This window comes from Apus apus, chromosome 3 (assembly GCF_020740795.1).
Source record: "Apus apus isolate bApuApu2 chromosome 3, bApuApu2.pri.cur, whole genome shotgun sequence".
NCBI lineage: Eukaryota > Metazoa > Chordata > Aves > Apodiformes > Apodidae > Apus > Apus apus.
In genome coordinates this window covers 24,164,368-24,186,729 of record NC_067284.1, presented here as the reverse complement: position 1 = coordinate 24,186,729, position 22,362 = coordinate 24,164,368, and the positions used below count along the sequence as shown (strand labels likewise).

The 22,362-nt window shown below is 40.3% G+C and overlaps 1 protein-coding gene across 1 annotated transcript in view; it reads left to right on the top strand.

The window, feature by feature from the left end:
* The window catches only part of LRRC1 (leucine rich repeat containing 1), a 72,075-nt gene that overhangs the window by 4,224 nt on the left and 45,489 nt on the right, over nt 1–22,362 (top strand). The window contains exon 2 of the mRNA XM_051615629.1: nt 11,541–11,658. Within this exon, the coding sequence (XP_051471589.1) occupies nt 11,541–11,658 (118 nt within the window). The remainder of the gene's footprint in view (nt 1–11,540; nt 11,659–22,362) is intronic.

Here is a 22,362-nt window from a genome sequence, read left to right as displayed (position 1 = left end):
ATCCTTTCAGTTTCCCATGTCAGTACTCTGATATTTCCCCAGGTCTCCTTAACTGCTCTGTTGGATGCTGGGATCCCTTCTTCCCTCGCTTCCCATATTCTGTGATGGAGAGCTTGTGCTTGGGTTGACAGCGACCTTCCTCTGCTGTCTGGTGTCTCAGATTCCTTGCCCTGCATGTTCATACTTTCCTATCCACTTCTGTCCCTGTTGTCCCAGGATCTTGCTTACTTCCTCTGACCTAAACTGCCCCATCTGCCTGGTGTTTCTGATTCTTGCTTCCTCTCCTGTCCCTCTGTGCTGGATTCTTGACTGCCCTTGCAAACTTGTGTTTTGTTTTGTTTTTTTTTTCTTTCCACGCTGCTCTTCCCTCTTCCTTTCTGCTGCCTCCCAGGCTCCCTCCCCTGCTCTTGCCCTTCCCACAGGATGAGCCAGCCTGGTGGGGTGGGCTGGAGGAGCAGGCTGTCTGCTATTAAGCTGCTGGTGGTTTTCCACAATATTGAGGTCTCTGTAGCCTTTCTTGGCAGATGTGGCTGTGTTCCCACAGAACAGCAATTTCTAGCTGTCAGCATGCTTCTCACCACTTCTGCTTTACAAGACAAATTAAAGAGCTGCACCCTTCAGTCTCTGAAGGAAGAGCTTTGTGTAAGGCTGGTGGCAGAGGGCGGCTCTTAACTTGCTTAAGTAATACCTCCTCCTGCGCTCGATCCTAAGAGCCTTCTGTTGAATATGTGCTGTATCTGATTCGATTGGAAAAAAAAAAAACCTATGCTCTGTGGTCACCAGTGTGCACTGAGTGACTTAAAAATGTAGTTGGTAGTGTTTTGTTGTGTTTTTTGTTTTTGTTTTTTTTTTTTTTCCTAAACCTAGAGCGTTTTTATTTTCCTTAGGAGTGAAAACTTGAAGGCTTTTTCAACTCAAGCTGTAATGTGTGGTATTTAATTTGCTCCATGTCAAAAACTATACTTCAGTGAAAAGCAGGCTTTCTGGCAAATTGCTTTGATAGAAGCAAATAACACATTCTGCATGATGCATTTCAATAGCTTCTCTAATGAAAAGCATCAGATAAAAATAAAATGCTTTCAATTCAATAGATCAGCTTGTAGTTGATTAAATGTTGTTTCCTACTCATACCCATTAGAATTTAAAGGCCTGTCAACTTAATTTCTCTGTGCATGAAATTGGCAGTACAAAAGTGTATCTCTGCATATTTTTGCCCGCTGTTTTTTTAAAAAAAATACCATGGTGGTTTTTTTTATGAACCTTAGAATAGAGTATTATATTTTGGCTATTGCGTTAAATCACTAGCATTCTTTGCATTAGTGGGAGGGGAAAATAGCTTAGAACTGGTTTTGCTGCTGTTTTGTCTTTCTTCTGCTCAATTGTTCTACTCAAAGGATAAAGGCCATTTTCCTGTGAGACTTTTTCCTGATGTTGTTTTTGTGAAAACTCAAATAGCAAAAAAATCAATATTTTATGTATGCACTTAGTTTAACTTCAGAGTCTGCTGAACTCTTTCCTCTGTTGGGAATGATATTTATACAGTTTGTAAACCTAATCTTATGCAACTCTGAATCATTTTACTTGTGTGTTTGAGGTTTTATCTGTCATCTGTATTTTTTTATTCTTATTGTTACATGCTAAAGCTTCTCTGTAGAGTTATTTCATTTTTGGGAGGCCTTATTACAATGTTCCAGTACTTAAAGGGTGTCTACCAAGGAGATGGAGACTCCCTGTTTACAAGGAGTCACATGAAAAAGACAAGGAGTAATGGGCACAAGTTGCTCCTGGGTGCATTCTGATTGGACACAAGAGGTAAATTTTTCACCATGAAGACAATCAAACATTGGAATGGTCTCCCAAGGGAAGTGGTAGATTCCCCCACATTGGACAGTTTTAACTCTCAGCTTGACAGGGTGCTGAGCCATCTCATATAAATGATAGTATTACCTGGAAAGGTTGGACTAGATGATCCTTGAGATCCCCTCCAGCCTGCCATTCTATGATTCTATGATTCCTTGACATAAGACCACTTTCCTGAGAGACCTAGTTAAGCCCTGGCCTCCTCCCATGCCTCAGTTTCTGTGTTAGAGAAGCCTATGGTGTGCTGCTGCTTGCCATGTGGCTTAGGCAGTGCCTGTATCTCTTCAGTATGTGTGGTGTTGAAATCCGGGGTGCTATTATCATACCGAAATCTTGGGAAAGCTCCTCAAGAAAGACTTCCTCTGTTCTCCCCATACCACACCTTTTTCTCAGGGAGAAAACCCACAAACCAAACAAACCCTTTTAGACTTTCAGACTAAATTTCACTCTTCTACTATATTTTCTCCCATTATGCAACCATTAGTCTGAAAGACACTTGCTTGGTCGATGGTCAGTAATCTGCTGTGGAAAGAGATGATATCATACTGTAATATGTGCTTACGGGTTGTAACCATCCCTTCTTAAGATGTAAATATCTAGAAGTTTTATTTCCTTTTTTCAAATCTGTAGCTCTAATTGGGATCACATAGATGTGGTGGGATATCTCACATAACTGGAGTGCTGCAATGGATGAATTACAGGCTCTTTAGGAAGGACAGGCCAGGAAGGAAAGGATTGGAGAGTTGTTCTTCATGTGGAAGTTTGGCAGAGATATGTGAAGCTTTGCCTTGGGATGGATGATGGGCCAGCTGAGAGCAGCTTGGGATTAGTGGGTGGCATTGTTTTGGATGTCTGCTGTAGGCTGCCTGATCAGGATGTAGTAGGAGATGATGCCTTCTTCAGATAACTAGAAGAAGCCTCATGTTCAAAGGCCCAGGTCCTCATGTGTGTCTTGAACCACCCTGACTTCTGCTGGAAGGACAATATAACAAGGCATAAGCAATCCTGGAGTTTTCTGGAGTGCATTGATGACTTCCTTACACAGGTGATCAAGAAGTCAATGAACAGAGGTGCTTTTTTGGACCTCTTAAACATAAACAAACAGGTTGAGATGTGGAGGTCATGATTGCAGTGGCTGTAGTGACCCTGAGATGGTGGAGTTCAGGATCCTGAGAGGAGGGAAGGATTCTGAGAGAAGGGAGCAGTGCAAAAAGCAGCATCACAACTCTGGACTTAAGGAAAAAAGACTTGAGTGTGCTCGGGGATCCACTTGGTTGTGGCTGATAAGAGATGTTTATGCTGCCATTCAGAGGGGCATTGACAGGCTGGAGAAGTGGGCCAAGAAGAATCTCATGAAGCTCAGTAAAGAGAAATACAAAGCCCTGCATACACGTGAGGAGGATTAACTCCATTGTCCAGTACAGGCTGGGGACCAATTGTCTGGAAAGCAGCTTTGCAAAAATGGCCCCGGGTGACCTGACAGACAAGTTGACCATAAGTCAGCAAGGGTTAGCTCCCTCATGGCAAAGGTGGCTAATGGTATTCTGGGCTGCGTTAGGGAAAGTGCTGCCAACAGGTGATGCTTCTTCTCTGGCCGGCAGTGGGGGAAACATACCTGAAGTGCTGTGTCGAGTGCTGGGCTTCCCAGAAAAGTGTCATGGGCACACTTAACCAGGTTCTGCAAAGGGCCACAAAGATGGTTAAGTGCTTGAAGCCTCCTTCATATGAGAAGAGGCAGAAAGAGAGGGGATAGTTTAGCCTTGAGAAGAAAAAGGCACAGGACATCTTACTGATGTATAGAAATATGTGATGAAAGGCTGTAAAGAAGATTGAGCAAAACCCTTCTCAGTGGTGCCTGATGCCATTATGAAGGGCAATGGGCACAGACTGAAACAGGATTATTTCAAATGAAAAAAGGAAATGCCTTTTTTTACATTAATGTGAGGGTGGTCAAACACTGGCACAGATTGGTCAAAGACATTGTGGATTCTCCATGTTTGGAGATGCTCAAAACCTGACTAGACATGGTCCCAGGTGACCTGCTGTAGGTGTTCATGCTTTGAGCAGGGGCTTTGGACTAGATCATCTCCAAAGGCCTCTTCCAACTTCAACCTGTAGAGGACATATAAATGATTTTACCTGTTTTTATCTTGATTTTTTTTTTTTTTTAATGATGCAAATAGAATTGTCATGTTTTTCACTGTTTATTCACCCTCAAAGATTTAATTGCATTTTATTTTTAACACTGATAGTGTCATGGTGTTTTTTGCACATCTTGCTGTAAATCCTTGAGGAAATGCCATTCTAGGGTTTGAACAAGAATTTACTTCTGGTTAATATTAGAGAATTATGCCACTGTGTGAAAGTCAGGTAGACAGTATGCACACAGTAAAGGTAGTTTTATTTAAAGTTTTAAGATTTTTTTTTTTTTTCAGTATGGCAAATACTATGTAAAATACTTTCTCAGAACTTCTGCAGCTTTAAAACTTCAGTGTCTTGGGAACACTTACCTTTGTAAAAACCTTTTGTAAGCATAGTCATTACTATGGTGTACAATGCATGCTTGAATTATTAAAATATGTAATGCTTTGTAGAGGAGCAACATTGGATCCTTATATTAACATTTCTCTAAATATAAAACACTGTGTTAAAGGCTTCAAGTAAGTTTATTACCAGATTAAGTATCTGTAGTTTTTCTGCTAGCTTCCAGATTCTTTTGGAATGGTTTAAGACTTGAAGAAAATACTATGCCTTTTGACATAAAATTTGAAAGACCATAATCAGATGGGGACAGAGGGAGAACTTAGTCTCGTGTCCAGCTTCCTTGTTAATGTCCATAAGATTGTTCAGAAGATTTTGAAGTCCGCTTGGTTTGAAATCTTTTCTAATTGGCAGAGTTTTCTTGTCCCAACATCCCACCAAATAACAACTGAGTTCTACTGATTTTTGACCCCAGTTCGAAGAAGTAATTAGGTGGTTATGTTTCAATGCTTTTAACTTTCTTTTTCCGTAAGGGTGTATTGTTTTAGTAAATCGATAGCATCCGCTTCTCTTGTGTGATGTACACAGGTAAGGTTTGTGGGCAAAGATTATACCCCTGTAGCTCTAAAAGAAGTTTTATGATTGTACATAGAGTTATTTTTCTAATTATATCAGTTGGTCTAAAAAAAGATGTTACCTCCTGCCAACAATATTATACTGGAAAAATGCAAGCTACAAATTCGTTAGTGAGATTAAATGTGGAGTTTTTTTTTTTTGCTTCTCCAAATGGCAAATGCATTTAACTGCAATGAATACATATTTTCTTGTAGCGGTTGTTTTCTGGACTCTCTTAAAGGCAGAGGTCTTCCCTCCCACCACTGTACTCTAATGGCTGTGGCATCAAGTGCTCTTTAACCTTTGTTGTCTCTGCTTAATGGAGATATGAAAGTAAATCCTTGCCTGCCAGGAAACAGTATTAGGCAACCTGTTCAATGCATCACTTGGTATAGCACCATTTTGATTCAGTGCTGCAGTGTAGTGGTTTTTGAGAATGGACTGTACCTTGTTCATTTTTTAAAATGGATGGTAACAGCTGGCCCATTGTTGACTGTAGTTCAGAAAATGGCAGGTGCTTTGAAAACAGGGGGCAGAAACCGAGTAGGTACCTGTTGAATGCCAGCTTCAGTGAGGCACTAGTCCTAATTTTTGTTCTGTCTCCTGTAGACCCTTCATCCACAAACCTCTCTGGCTGCTGCTTCCTATCGGACTTAAAGGATCTATTGGAGGGGGCAGTGGCAGTTGCAACATCGGGTTCTGTTTAGGGTGCATGCTTGTCAACTGTGATCTTTCATTAATACTTTCTCTTGTAATGAAATCTAGTAGTTTTATTAATGTTTGATTAATGATTCCTGCTTGAAGGTCTGCCCCTATGCCATCTTTCATGATGACAGACTTGATACTAGGAAGCTGCAAGACCAAAATACAGCCTCAACATATTCTACAGAAATGGTTGGGCTATGTGAAACAATCTTTCGGTGCACCAAAATACTGTGGAAGTTCTAGTTTTGCCATGAAACATGTAAGTAAAGAATGAGAGACCTCAGCTGCATGATGCAGTTGTCCATTTGCCAGTTTACTGCTCAGTAAGCAGGCAGAGGTCTGCGTACATGGTCCGTCACCAGCTGCATCTCCTCATGGCTTGAGAGGAAATCCAGTAACTGCTTTCAGTAGCACCTTGATACAGACTCATCAACTGCATCATGACTCTGCTTTGTTGCACTGTGATTTAGCCCCTTCCCCAAGTGTGTTTGGCCCAAAGGAACATGCAAGATCCGCATTTGTGAAACCCTGTTGCTTTTACCAGCTGTCCCTGCTTGCAGGTGAAAGCAGGTGGAGTGACTTGAGGGATTTTGATGCTGATAGCAGGCTTTGTGGGAGATGGCAAGCTGATAACTTTCATACTAGACTTCCCTGAAGTCTACTAGGAGCTTATATCACTTCACAAACCTGGAGTAGGAACCAGCTTCCTCCGCGTTTCATTGTGCAACTAGTTATGATGTGTGTCTAGAGGAAGCTGTCCACTTTCAGCGCTCTTGCTGGTTGTTCTCAGTGCTCCTGCTCGTGCCACCAGCAGGTTTCTCTAGGATGTATTTTAAGATGGTGATGTGCAGGATTGCATCCTAGGAAGAGTTTTTTACTTACAAGTTAGCTGTGATATTCGACTGGAGTTGCCCTGTGGCTTGAGTGGACAGCATGATGTGTTAGAGCTCACTGTGAGCATGGCCATGATTCTCATCTTTCCAGGCTGGCATGTCCCGTGGCTGACCTTGGGGGAGAAGGAATGTTGGAAATCCCACCAGTTGATTAGTGCAGAGCATGGACGTGTCCTGTCCTGTTGGAATCCTTAGCATTGAGTGTCCTGTATGGATGATCTTTCTAAGAGTTGACTATTTGTGGCTTCTCTAAAAGGAGGTGGGGAATGACTGAGGAGGCTTGTCCTTCCCTCTCTGCCTTTGCACTTCTGACAGCCAGGGTGATTGTGTGTGTGTATGAATGCCTGTTGGAGAGCCTGGATTGGATAGTAAATGCATCCCTAGGAAGCAGAACACTTGAACGTAGTGCTCCTTCTGCCCTTATGATTTAATCCTTGTTCTTCTCATAGTATCCCAACCACCACACATTGCCTTCACCTAAAAAAAGATTGGACTTCCCTGGCTCTCTCGAAGCCATGCAATGGTGTAGGCAAAACCCCCCCAACTTCTAGAGGACAAAAGCAAGTGATTCTGTAGTCCAGTGCTCAGGGACCTCATTGGAGAGCTGGAGAGCATTGTGTCAGCCGTGTTGTGAGGCTGTTTCACAGGTTTGATGCCTTATCTTGTTCACTGCTTTGCTTACTAAAAATGAATCACAGCTTTTGCCTGTGTTTACATGAAAAAAGACCTTTTCTGAGGTGTTTTTTGAGTCAGTATAGAAAGGGTGGGGGAAGGATTGATTGCAGTTTCCCTTATCTGGCGACTGAAGGAGGACACATAGCTGGTGAATGGAAGTGAACAACTTAAAGCTTCCCCCATTGATCTTTGTTTACAATGTAGGAGAAGAAAATGGAGCCTGAAATAAGATTTGAAGCAGGAATGCGATTAGGAGTTACATTGTGTTTGAATTACTGTGTGTTACTTTTTAATTCTAAAGGGATATCCAGATATCTTTTACCTGGTCCCTTCTGTTTGGAAAATGGGAGCAAAAATCATAGATGGTGTTTCTAAGGAGCACAACCTAGTAATGTATTGAGTCTTGCTAGATTACTTAATTCCTGTTTGAACATAGTACTGCAATTTCCTGGAAAAGCCTTTCAAGCTGAGGCAGCCTGTGTATGTTGAAAATCCATACTGATGTGTAAGGGAAATGTGACATGAGAGCAAGTGCTTATAAATTTGTAAGTTTGTCAGGAACAGCTCAAGTGTCTGCACCAAAACCCCCCAGCTTTTACTCTCTGCTGTGAATATAGCCCTACAACTGGAGTTAATTTGCAGTTTTCTTCCTCCTCTCCCTCTCATTCTAATTTCTGTTGCTCATGCGTATCTTGAAAATCGGGAAATGAATTTAATAAAATTTCTAATTTTAATTATCTTTGCTGCTACTAGTAGGCATTTTATGGAAACATTTTGCATAACACAGTAAGCATTTAATTATTCTGCCTATGCCAAATGGGTTTAGAGTGTGACATGTCCCTAGCACTGGAAGGGCTCTAGCAGTGAGATGTTGCTCCTCCCCTTCAACAGGGGTAGCTGCAAGTAGGTCTTTGTGCCCTCCTGTGGTTTTTTTTGTTGTTTTGTTTTGTCTTTTTTTTAAAATTTCAGTTGCCTATTGTTTTCATCTATTTTAATTTATTTTTTTATTTTCCATCAGGAAAAATGCTAAGCATTCAGGCAAGGTTCTCAGGCATGAATGTTTTATGTTGCAGGAGTGAATCATTGAAAGAAAGGCAAAGACGTTGCTTTGGTCACTTTTGCAAGAGAAAATACTGAGTTTTATCAATGCTACTAGTTTGGCTTAATTCTGTTAACTTCCGTTTCTTTAATTAAATGCCAGTTCTAGTAGTAATTTTTTTTAAAAAACAAACTATTAAAAACGAGGTGTGGTGGGTCACACTTTGTACTTTTCAGTGAGCCACACATTTATCTTTTATTTCTTCTGTTGGCTGACATTGACCCAATTTTGTCAGTTTTTTAAAACGTATGTGACTGGATGGAGGAGAGAAACTTGGTTAGTTTAGAGGAGGCTCTATTCAAGTGTTTTCTTAGAAAATTCATGTAAGAGAAACCTCTATAAATTCTTTGATAGCAGTAAAAGCTTCAATTGAAGGTTGGGAAATGCAGCTAAATAGAAAGTTGTAGGCTTCTTTAGTGCTGATACTCATGGAATTATTTGTCTCACTGAACCACTATTAATTAGGCTGGCTAAGCTAAGCGGCATTAAAAGTGTTGCCAAGATACTTGTAGAGACGTCGGGTCTGCAATCCAAACCTGCTATTACAGCGTGCTGGGAGGATGTGCTGCTCTGGCCAACAACCCTAGTGCACTTTGGTTTGTGTTAGAGCTGTTCAAAGAGGCTGAGCTGTGTCTGATAATGTTGAATTAGAAACATGTTTCTGATTGGCATATATTTAAGGAATTACAGATCTTTATATATATACGTACATATATATATCTGCATTTGTTGAACACTATTCAGAAAACTCTTAATTCTCTTCCTTGTGGTCATTTTGACAGGTAGAACAAATATGGCAAAAAGCGAGGTGCTTGCCTCTCCAGCAGTGCTTTAAACCACTAATGATATGCCTTGGATAAAAGAAGAATAGATACTGAAATGGGAGTAGGCTGTACTGAGCATGCAAGAATGATTAAGTACTGTAGTTTAAAGGATAAAACCAGGAAGTTCATAGAAATGCCATTCACATAACTGCAGTATCTGATTTTATCTAGGGAATGGTGTAATTCATTAAAAATTGTTATGCAAAATAGAAATAAAGCTCCCAGATAATTTTTATTTTAAGTAGTCAGTTAAAGAAACAGGAATGCTTTAAATATTGTGTAATTGTTTGTTGCACGCAGGTGCTCTGCACATTTAATAAATAAATGGGACATTGACACTTGGTGTGGTGAGGGATTTCAAACCTTCCTAGGGGTGCCCAGCTCTTAATAGCTTTTTGATGATAGTTCTATCTTTTAACTATGTTCTCTCTGTCTTTTCTCACTAGCTATTGTAGAGCATCTCTGATAAGGACAACTGTTACTTAGGAGAAGATTTGTAGTAGAACATGAATATTTGTCACTGTCATACAGTTTAGCAGCTACACACTGCCTGAGGAACACTTTTTGGTATATATTTATTTTGGGCAGTGTTAGGACAGATTGGGATTTCCTTTGTGGAGTGTACTCCTGTGTTTTCACAAAAGTATCTGTAAGTGCTTTTCTAAGCTTCTGATGGATTATTGGTATAGTCATATGGATAAATATTTAGCAAAAGGGATGCTTTGGTTTTAGAAAATAAAAAATGTTAATGATAAGACAATATAGTTGTGGATGTCATGAGGACAAACCAGGATTAAAAAACCCAGCGCATTTGTGGCTATATTAATTCTAATATATGCTTTTAGGGAGCTAGAAATGTGGAATTGTAAAAGTTTTTTATATTCCTCTTACATTTCAACTGTGTTACCAAAGGCCTTTAATACTTGGGGGAAGGGAGTGCCGTTCTGACTCAAGAAACGTGTTCAAATTTTTGCATTCTGATTTGGTGCATCTTTTGCCTACTGAGTGTTTATAAACTCTTCAAAGCTTTGTTCTTTTTATTCCCTAGAAGGAACCCATGGTTTTGGGTAAAACCCATCATTTTCAGTTGTGTTTTTCTGTGGCAAGGAACAACAATGTATATTGAAGGATTGTTGCTGAGGTTGCAATACCTTGCACTTAAAGCCTGACTATATCTAGAGTATAAGACACTCAAACTAAGATAGAAAATCTGTATCATAATACAGATTAATGAAATTTTGCTCTTACCTTGTGTCCTACTGCCCCTTTTTGTGTCTAACTAACTTGGAACTGAGTGACATTCAGAGCACATTCTCCAGCACCCAAATAAAATAATAATAAAAAAGGGGCTAATTTCCAAGAAGGGCTTGCAGGTGATTAAATGTAACCCAATGTCCCAAACTTCCTACCATCTTGCAGTTACCCTGAGAGGCAAAACCTGTGAGGGTGCAGGCACAAACACATGCTGTGTGTGGGTGAGGTGCACAAGTTCTGACTGCTGGGCAAAAATGCTTGTGCACTCTGGGGGCACAAAACTCGCTCAAAATTTGGGGAATCTGGTCATTTATGGTCAAAACTTGTATTTAAAGTCATTTAATTCTTCACAATTCCTTTCCTCAGCACTGGTAGTCACTCTCATGCAAAGGCCTGCCTGGGAGAGAGGAAAGCTGTGATAAGGGCCCTCCAGCTTTCACACCTTAATAGGTTTTTAACGACCATTTTGTCTTTCAATCACCAGCTGTTCCCAGAGCCTGGGGTTGACCTGACTTGTGGAGAAGCCTGTCTCCTTTGATGGTTGTTTTGTCTTGGTGGCTGCTAGACCCTCTGAACCCATAGCTGGAGGTCAGGGAAAGGTAGCATCCTCTCTGCTTTGCATGCCCAGGTCCTTACTGGCTGGGTTGGGTTCCTCTTCAAGCTGGGAAGACCTGGAATTGTGTGTATCCTGCCCAACTTTCATTAGTCCTTCTGAAACTGGGCCATGGGATGGAGGATGTGTGAGGCTGGAGATAAAGTCTTCCTGAGGGAGACTGGCTCTGTAACCCAGTTTGTTGTGGCTGTCACTGGTGAAGAAGACCTTGCCAGCCCCTCTCTGTGGATTTTCTGTATTGTCCTTTAGAAGTGTCTCTCTACATTAATTTCCTAATGAGCCCCAGTGTATAATTAGGATGCTTTTAATTACCCTGCTGGGTAACCTCACCCCATTAATGATTTTGAAGCAAGCACTCTGGATTTCACTAGTGTCTGTCTGCTGTGATCTTTAATAGTGAGCTTTACAGATTTAATTAGCTCACATTTTAAAAGTGGCTTCCAGTTATTGCTTATCATTTATCATACTTACATATGAGTTATGTGAATATTTTCTGACATGGAATTTGTTCTTTCTTTCAGCCTTTCTTCCAGCTTGTGAAGTTACGGAAACTTGGACTTAGTGATAATGAAATCCAACGGCTCCCTCCAGAAATAGCGAATTTCATGCAGCTGGTGGAACTTGATTTGTCTCGAAATGGTAAGCTCCAGGGTGAAGTTGTTTGATTCTATATCATCCTATGCCACGGTCTATAAAACTGGGTTAGTAGGGTTTTTCTGTCTCTGAAGTTGCTATCTATGTCCTGCAGAACACTTTTCTGTGTAATTCATGGATTTGCCTATAGGTCTAGATGGGGAGGAGGGAAAAAGCAGAGGAGAACCGGTGGTGGTAATACAATAATAAAATAGTGCTTGACTGTAGTTATGCCTTTCTGAAAGCCTGCTTTATTTTCCAATTTAAAAAATGCCTTACATCCAATTTTTTCATGTGTGCCTGTCACAATGTTGATTTCTTTCCCGAAGCTCTCTGAAATGCCTAGAATTTAAGGGAAAAAAAAAGAGGTTGAAAGAAGAAAGCTCCTTTCTGTCTGAAAGAAGGCTGCCTGTGGGTTAGAAGTCCAGTTCTTTATCTCTGCTCTCCTTTCTACGTGTGATTAGCAAGAGGCAGAGCTCTGGTATTTCCAGTTTTATTTCCATCAGCCTGATGGTCACTTGCAGAGATAACTTCAGAAAAGGATGCTGGGAGAAACTGTCTTTTAACATGTGTTACTGGAAGCCACATGGCTTTATAATTAGGTTTTAATGTTTGCTGCTTATGTTGTCCAGAGCTGTGATATAGTGAAAAATTTGTTTGTTTGTTTGTTTGTTTGTTTGTTTTTTTGATGGCCTGGTGAACTTACCAGTTCTGCAAGAAATTCCGGGGCTGGTGGGTCACCTTTAAACAACCTTACGACCCAGAGATCTAGAAATAGAGAATCTGTGTTACCAAATTAGAACAACTGGAAGCTATTTTTTCTTTCTTAGATGCAGTGAATATGCACAAAGGGCTCTGAGGTGTGATGGATGGGGTAGGAGAGAGCAAGGTTGCATAACCTTATAAATAAGTGGGGGTGTAACTGAATATTCAAGAGTATTAGTGTAACAGGGAGCCTTTTATTATTTCTAGTTTAACTGCACATTGACCCTTTGTCACTGAAGAATATTCAGTGGCCAATATACCTTCCTGTACTGTCTGAAATGTGCATCTTTCCTTTATTTCTTTGGTGCTTCTAACACCATCTTTATCTGATAATACAATTGATGAAGCATAATGAGTCTCCAGGCAGTTGCTGAAAAATTTCATTGAACCATATAATTTTATGCACATGTGCAAAACCTTGTAAGAGAAGAAAACTGGAAAAAAACATCTGAGAGACACACTAGTTAAAACGTTTTAGAAATACACCAGCATTAATTGACATAGTATTTTGGCTGCTGAGTTGGATGCTGTCTGTGACAGACCTTATACAAAAGGAAACACTCTGTTGGTTTAGTAATCCTCTTTGCAAATGAATAACTAGCTGCAAAAGAGCTGGTGGATCAGAGCCATGTGAACTCTTGTCAGCCTGACTTGGAAGTTGGCTTGAGAGCTCAACTGTAACGAGAACAGATGGTGTGAACATTTATGGTTGGGTAGATGCGTGCATGTCATTGGAAGTTGCTGCACAGGGAAGTGTTTTCTCAACTGATGGGTTGAACTAAAGCAGGCGTCAGGGAGCAGTTGCTTCCCTATATCCAAGGTTCAGTGTTAATCGCCCATTTTATTGCATTACTTTCTCTTTTCTGTGGTTCAGTGCAGAAGGTGACTGATCCTGCTTAATTATGTCACAGTTATTGCACAACTTGACTCTTCAAATGAGAGTCGCACCATGCGAGGTGGTGCAGGGGGGGTGGTGCAGAAGATGACTGATGTTACTTTCCACCGTTTGGTCATCTTGTGGTTGTCTCTTAACTCTTAAAATTAGAAGGCAAAACACACACCATCTGGAATGCAGCAGGGGGAATTCTCACATAAGATTTTGGAGATTTACAGCATTTTCATTTCTTAGCTTTGTATTTTAAACCCGTTTTCCAATATGTCAGATTCTCAACCTGCCAAACATTTCTCCTGCTCAGTGATTTGTATTCCATCGTTTTTGTTTTTCTAACTACCAAAGTACTTAGGAAAAAAAAAATAGGAACTCTTTGTATTCCTTTCAGGCCGAGAAAAACAGCTCAGCTTTTCAAAATGCAGTATGCTGCATGAATAGGAAAGTGTGATGGTGACATCTGAACTTGGGAAATAAGAGATCATTGTTCTCTGTTTTTTGTTGCTTTAGCTGTCTGGTTTGGTGCACTGATTGCTTTCAGTTCTGGCCATTATATTTCCTCAATAGCTTAAAAATGCAAATAAAAATTCATGTAATGTTCTGTGTACAGGAGTAGCCCTTTATATTTTAACCTCTCATCACAGGAGGAGGAGAGGGTTTTGAATAAACAGAGTATTCCATTTCCGTCATAATAAAATGGTAACATGTCCTCCTTTCTCATACTTTCTAATCCTTTGGTCATCAAATGATCTTTGAAACTTCATGAGATGATGGGTGCCTTGTACAGCTGGACTAGGGCGCACTTCCAGGCTGCAGTGACCGGCTGCTTTTTGTGCAGCACTGAGGGGTTGCATCTGAAGGTGGGATTGATCCCCCCCAAGCAGGATACCTCCTGGTTCCTCAGAAGCAGCTTTGCGTGCTTGTGCAATTTGGTGTTACATGCTGAGTAAGTAGCCCTAGGTCTTAGGCACTCAGGAAGGGTCAACAGGGAGACTTGTATATGTGGCTTTCTTAAGTTCCCAAGTGATTTAAAGTGCCTGAGACATGCTAGTGTATGTTAAAAATATGCTACATAATTAATCCTATTAAGCAGTTTTTGGTTAATAAGTAAATTTAGAATGGCAAAAATCCTTCTAAGTAAAACTCAGAAATCTTCAGCAAATGTAAACTTGATGCTCCTGTGATCTTGGGTGTATGTGAGAGAAGTCTGGGAAGGTAAGATGAGAGCCTTAGTGGTGCAGAAGGAGAAGGATTTGGGGAAGGCTAGAAGCCATATAAACTTATATTTTTCCTGGATTATTTGCATGTTGATGCTATTTCTTATTCCTCTGCAAGGCCATGTGATCATGCCGATTTCCTAGGAAGTATTCCCACTGCTTTTCTAGTCCTGCTGAAGGTGTTACTTGAGCAAAGGTTGAATGGATGAATCAAGAATGGGAATATCAGAGGGCAGACAAGCTGTGCTAAGAAAACAGCATAGGGATGGCAAACACTTTGAAGGTTATTTGGCAGTATGGTTTATCTTTGCCCCTTGGTCTTCGGTTGTTCAAAAAACCTGATGTATTAGTTCTGAGGCTAGAAAAAAAACTTGTAGAATTTCAACAGTGGACATCTGAATCTTTGAGTTGCTGTCAAAGCATGCCTGAGACTGAGCATTCCCTGTGGCATCATCTGAGGTAGATACTTAACTGCCGTGTGTCTGGTTCCCTCAGACTCCCCAAGCTTGGGTAAATCTTTTCCTAGATTCTTACATCACTGGTGAATTCTGCAAGGACACAGGGTCGCTGAAATGTCCTTCCTGATGTCATTCAAGTTTGGGTCGGGCTGTGCATTGCATTGAGTTTCAGTGAAAGTCTTTGCTCCACATGGTAGAGATTCTGCTCTATGAAGCATCTGTGTGGTATTTGTTTTCCATAGCCCTGGGGCACTTTCCAGGACAAGTCTTGAAAGACCTTGTGAATTCAGAAGAGAAGTGCAATCTCAAAAGGTGTGCTTAAATTTCCACCGTTTTTTTTCTTGTGTTTTGACTGGCATTTCATTAAACTTCTCTGTCTCCCAAAGTGTGTGCAGCTTGTTTGAGATCCCTGGGAACTGTAGCAGGCTGGTACCCATGCTGCTCATCCGGCAGAGGTTTCCTCCAGTGGCTCCCTCCCCCCTTTTCTACTTTGCAACCCCTGGAGGCTGAATTCTTATAATTTAGGGCCCTGCTATCCAAGAGTCATTAAAATGTGAATGGCTTTTCTTGTTCTGTAGCTTCTTCCAGACAGGAGGGGTAATGCATAAAGTTTCTCTAGGTAATTTAATGCATGGTGGTATTTGGGTTTATGTGTGCCACCTATGTATGCTGTGTTCCTGCAGACATGGTGCAGTCCTTTTTAGCATCCCTATTCTCTATGAAGAGGATTTTTTTGTTTGCCTTTGACAAGCCTTTTTTTTTTTTTCCCCCTCAAATGTCCTATATGTTTTCCAGACTTTGTCAGATTGTCAGCAGCTTGTTTGATTCAGCTCTTCTAGGATACCAGCAGATTTTGTGTACCAGCAGATTTTGTGTACCAGCAGATTTGCACTGTCTGTAGTGGCTCTCTAGCTGGGAGCAGGTAAGGGGATTCAAATTAGCTGTTCTTCCGTGGAAATGCTGAGATTTGTTGCTTTGTGAACTGAGGAGCAATGGGTTTGCTGTGGCATCTTCTGAGGAAATCTGTGTGTGAGCAGATCTTGTTAAGCCATATTTGTCTCTGCATGGTGCTTGATACCAAAATCTCAATGTGGGTCTTTACTTTGCTATATAATAGCAATAATAATAATAACAGTAATATCAATAACAACAATAACAGTAATGATTATGTAATAATGTTAATTTAATATGCATGATTTCATACCTACCCTAGAGATGGATTCTGGCTGCATGATGTATAAGTTATTACCCATTTTTGTAGTTTCAGGTTAAACTGAGCTTATGACTGTATTGATAGCAGAATTGCTCTGGACAGAAATCTTGTGACAGCAGGGTATTCTAATTCCAAAATCCTCTCTGAACACAGTTGCCATATACAGTTGAAAATATACTCTAACTTATGTGAAAATAATTACAGATTTCACAAAAGATAAATACGCTACCCCAGAACTACTGTAACAGTAAATATGGTTCCTCAGTAGTATCTCAATAGTCACAGCACTGTACGGAGAGAGCTGCTGCTGTGCAAGACTGGCAGTCTGAGCAGTGCCCAAGATAGACTATAGTTGCAGATTTAGAATATTTTGTTTTGTTTTGTCTTCAGTTATCAGGGTTCTTTCAGAAATCAACAGTATTTAACTGCTCTACATTCAGCTGCAGGTGGTTTGATATTACTTCTTTTTCTTTCAAGTGTTTATTATTTTTTAGCTGCTTTACAAACTAATTAAGTCTTTTTAGAGATCTTAATCATCCTCAAGACACCACAATGTGTATGGTGTGGTAGGTACATTTTATTCAACAAGTCATTTAAAGCTTCCATTGAAGGCCTGTTGAGCACTTGGCAGCTGATGTGCAGAGCATCAGTCGATGCCACTGAAGAGTGGTGTGTAGTCTCTGCGTCATTCCTCTGGGGCTTCAGCTCACTTGTTTGTATCAGTGCATAAGCACCAATGCTCTCCCCTTTTAATTCATCTATCTGCTCTCAAAGACATACCTGTCAAGTATGTACTGTAGGATTACCTCCCTTCTGCCCACAGTGTCCCTCTTTTCCTCTCCCTTACCGAAAGTAGGAGAAACAGTGTTTTCAAACTAGAAATACTGATAGAGAAAAGGCTTGAACACTTGTTTCAGTTCAGCATGGGCTGGTGACCCAGCTGTTTTATAGGGAGGACATAAGCTAATTAGGCAGAAGCATGTCTTCTGATGCTGCCCTGCAGCCCCACATGGGCTCTGCTCTCTGGTTGAACAGCTGCTGCCTTTTGCCCTGTGCTTTCACTTTGCATCTGGCTTTCCACCTCTGCTGCACTTCCACAGCATCCAAGCAGAGATCTCTGTGAAATCCTCTTCTCTGCCTGCCACCAGGTGCCCTGACACAAACATGCTGATACAAGTCTGGTGGCAAACAGCAAAACCCAGAGTGCTGAGAAAAAAATGTGAATTGACACTTTCTTGCTCATTGGACAAGAAAAAAATCATGCCTACAAAGCTGTGCTGTGAGGCAGTGTAGTTGGGAAATACATCTTTTTTGTTAACAAATTCAGCGGCTTGATATTGCTTGTTTGCCTTCTGAACTGATTTGTGTCCAGGTGGGCACTTACAGACAAACAAGAATTGCTCTCAGTGGACACTGCTTACCTGGTGTAAGAAAGCATCCTGTGAATACAGTCACTGCAACCCTGGTTATGAATACCTGAAAGCCATAGGACGTCCCACCCCACCCAGAGTATTGTAGTTTGTATGGTGGTAGAGCAGTACTGCAGATTATTATAAACTTTAGCCTGGGTCAGGCCAGTGACTGTGTTAAGTGTTTTAACAGATTTTTGGTTTTGTGGGGGTTTTTTTTTGTGTTTGTTGTCTTATACATGAAGTTTAGGGATGTACAAAGCAGAATAGTGTGGAAGAAAGAAGCGTACTACAAATTACTTTTAGATTCTGGAGCACTGCAGAGCTCAACAGATGCATAGAAATTCTTGCTGACTTTGAAGAAGTGATGTAAAAATTGGACTTTGTGAATCTGCGTCAGAAAAATTAATTTGATTTTGGTAAGTTGGAGGAGAAGGTGAGCTTTATTATGCAGCAGGAGAAGCAGGGTGAGAGAGAAATGACTGGACTTCATCACCAAGGATTGTTCATCAGGCTGGGGAAGGAAGAAGCAGCAAGTGCTGACTGATTGGAAAAGAGAAGATAAGTGAAATCTCATGATGGGATAATCTAATTAAAGAAGTTAGAAGGTGTTATTTTTAAATGGATTGCAGAAAAGTGGATTTTTCCATCAAGGTTTATTCTGCCAGATTTAAATTATTTTTATAAAGAAACTTTACTATTCTACTTGTGTACAGATCTTGCAGTAGTGTCTGACTTCATCCAGCTTCAAGAGAAAGCTGTGGATTTTGAAGGGGTTTTTTTTGTTTGGTTGGTTTTTTTGTTGATGGGTGTTTTTGTTTGTTTTTTTAGTGAAGTGTTTTTTCTTTTTGAAAGCAGCAGGACAAGTTGGAGAGAGAAACCTTTGGCCTGCTGAAGTATCAGCTAAAGCATTAAACATCAGGCAATCCATATGGGTGTGACATAAAATAAATACTTCATTTTCTGGATAATCTAGATTAGACGTAATAAAATGGCAATCTGCAAACAGACATTCTTTTATCCGCAGGATTGCTTGGGTTTTGGTTTCTTTTTTTTTCAGAAGTTAGATGCCATGGCTAGGAAGTTACTGAAGAATTAATCTGATAAAATTGTGACTTTGTTGTTAAAACACATATACTTTCTGTCATCCACAGCTTCGTATGTAGAATACTTGTTTTTATTTATTTGTTTTTAATTTTCTTGCCTCTCAGATGGAAAATATTTAATTCCTGATAGCCTCGAGGTCCAAGATGGAAATCCTTATAAAAATGTCTCCTAGCCTTGTGTTACTCTTCATTGGCATGTATCAGTAAAAAGGTAGAAGACCTAAATTCTGTGCTGGACTCAAGCTTTTCCACTTAATTAACCTGAAACAGTTGTTTCCTTGTGATCTGATCTTTGAGTTTCCCCCATGCACACCTTCTTTTCCTCCTGTTTCCGATTTGCAGCTCTTAGTCCTCTGTCACTGCTTCTTCCTGCAGCTGAAGAAGAACCATCTGTTGTTTTACTGCATGCTACCTGTTCAAAAGTCAGCCTGTTTTTATGTCCCCACACAGTTTTCTTTCAAGTAAATGGCTGATGTATCCATTAAATGCAGTTTTGTGGGGACTTTTTTCTGTGCTCATCTCCTCCCTTGGAAAAGGGCTGTATGCAGAAGCTGTGAGGAGGAGGAGCGAGATGCATACCTTACTTCAGTTTCTTGGTAATTATACAGTAAGGGATTTAATTCAGAAAACCTATTTGTGAATCTTCCTTAAAGTTGTAAAGGCAGGTCTTAAAAGAGCTCTATCTCTTGTATTTTGTATATCCTCAGCCTCAAAGCTTGAAGAGGAAAATGTTACAAGCTGTACAAGAGCCATTTAATCTCAGTAGACTTTGCAAGAACTGTGTGACGCCTGTTGTCACATTGTGCCCCAGAAACTGTGCAGTTTATCTAAAGGGGTTGATTACTGCAGCTTTCAGTGTTAGTAGCAAAACTGTCTGGTTTCTGTCACAAAAAGAAGCCTGGCAGATCGTCATGATTTTATTGTGGAAATGGAGGGAGAGGATGAGTGACCTTCCTCCATCCCCACAACCTCTGGGAGCTGCACTTGGTTGTTTTGGGGAGGGTGGAGAGATATGTGGTGGTGGCCCATGAGTGACACCAGCCTACTCAGCTGGGCTTTGCAGCTGAAGACCCCTTCATAAAGACAAGAAAAATATTTGCACCACAAATTCCTTCTTCTGAAGTATTTCACCAAGTCGGCAATTTTCTCCTCCCACATTGGGAAGGTGAAGGAGGTAGAGAGTGGGGTGAGAGAGCTTCCCCGAGGGCAGGTGTCTCAGAGGCCCCTCTACAGTGTCTGGCACAGAGGAACCTCCATGGAAGTGGGAAGAGGACCTCTAGGCTCTAAGTCACTTGAGTACTGCAGTGACTAACGCTTTATTGGACATGTTGTGTGCCTGTATATATGTGTGATATACCATAGTAGATACTGTACATACAAGAGGCAGGGCGGGAAATCTGTATGGGAACAGGAGGAATAAGAAACTGTGCAGAGGGCAAACTTGGAAGATCTGATCACAAGGAAATTAAAGTTCTGGGTTAATTAGGTGGAGGAGCTTGAGTTTAGCAAGGAATCTGGGTCTTCTACCATTTTAATGATACATGCCTATGAAGACTTAAACAAGGCTAGGATAAGACACAGTCTTTTGTGTTGAAATGTCAGGAAAGATACCAAGATAACGGTGAATTGAATGGAGGAGATCTGGTTTGCCACTGGTTATCTCTCTCCTGGGGCATAATGCTGCATGAGTGCAGTCTTTGAGTCTGAGTTGGGTATATATTTGGTATAAACAAAACAACCACTGAATACATTAACAAATTACTAATCACTAAGTGGTTATGGTGTCTTGCCTGTGGTGTACATACTTGGTGGTGGTCCTCCTGCTATGACTGTCTAGATCAGGACTATTCAGTTGACTTTTCCTGGGGTGTATGGAGTTTGTAAGCTCCAGTTCTACTAAAGCACAGTGCTCTCTGCGTTTCCTTGTCTTGATATTGATTAGACATTGGAAATGATGTTCAGTATTGCAGAATGTGTAAAGGATGCTGGCTGTGTAACCTTCAGGCAGACAAAACAATATTGTCAGTTCTTGAAATTCTACATACAGTGCAGTAAAAATGTGCTATACAAAAGGTTTTGCCAGCTTAAAATGAAGGCAGTCTTCTCCTTCATGCTCCCAGCCACCAGAAGAAGGAAGCTGGGGGAATGGGGATTGGGAGAGGTGGCTGTTGTAAAAATCTTCAACAAAAAATTAATACCAAGCAAAGTGATTTTTGAAAGTAATTTTTTCATTTAGACAGTACAGCATTCCCTAGTGTCAAACTTATATCTTAAGTTTTGTACAGGACCTACTAGATCATTAGCAAATTCTTGTGGAAAGTAGAATGTTAAACATCTGAAGAGGTATTTGAAAGGGGGTGGGGTGGTGGGGAAGTGTGCCCTCTTACATACAGGACTGCCAAGCTTGATTTTCATCCACTTCTGCTGGCACAACTTCTATTTTGCTGCCAGTGTATTTGTATTGTCACACGTCACAGGGCTTATGCTTGATTTATGGCTTTATTATTAGCAATGCTGCACAATCTGTATGCCAGAACATCTGGGGCATCGTGCAAATGTGGAGCATTTGTCAGTGCATAGCATTAGAAGAATCCCAGATATTTAAGTAGGATTTGAGCTGGATATCCAGCAGTGGCAAGAAAAGAATTTAACCTTACTTCTGCTGATACTGGCAGAGATGTTTGTGTTAAGGTCTGTAATGAAATCAAGTAGTCAACAGTAATGGTGAAAGCTGCTTAATCCATCAAGAAACAGAAGGATTTCTTATGTATTTTAATACATTCTGTTGCATTTCAGTTGTTTGTTTCAATGCTTCTAATATGGACCATCATCTTCTCTGCTATAATAATAACATAACTTTTTTTTTTCATGTACTAACATGCTCCTTGCCTTTTCTCTTATTACTTTGTTTATTCAATGCAATATTACAGTAGACATCACATAATTTTTTATGATTTTTACATCATATAATTTTGTTTTTTCCAAACAAATGAGGATAGTAACTGCTACTTGAGGTTTGACTTTTGTGGGGCTTTTTGTTTGTTGTTTTTGTGTTTTTTTTTTTGTTGTTTTGTTTTGTTTTTTTTAAATCTGGGAGAATGATTCACACACGCACAGAGTTTGTATCTGTATATGAAAGGGGTTTCTTTGGACTTATATGCATGTATAAAAGTTGTGGACACTGGCTTGGTAACAAAGAATTAAATTAATCTCAGTCCTCAAAAGCTTTGAAATAGTTATGTCCCTTTCAGGACTTTTCCAGCTAGTTATCCAGGAAGAATGGTATGAAGACTAAATGATGGATCACATGCTGCTTTACTTTCTGCTGGTTAGCAGAGCTCAGTATCAGTGTTTATTATTGCTGTAATGCAAGGTGGAAGCAATGTCTACTGAGTGCACATAAGACCTCTGTCTTTAATAATCCTGTAGTACAAATTCAGTCTTCTACAGGTGGTACTCAGTCATAGAGCATTGAAATGGCTAAAAATATCAGCTTTGCTGAAAGTAAATGCAGTTTTGTTTTTATTTTGATTTTATGTATATTGTATATTATATAATGGAAGGCTTCCATTTCTGTGTACTGTTTGTATTTCTTAGAACACTGTTTCAAAAGTGAATAGGTCTACAAGAATGTTTATTAAAAACCACCATCA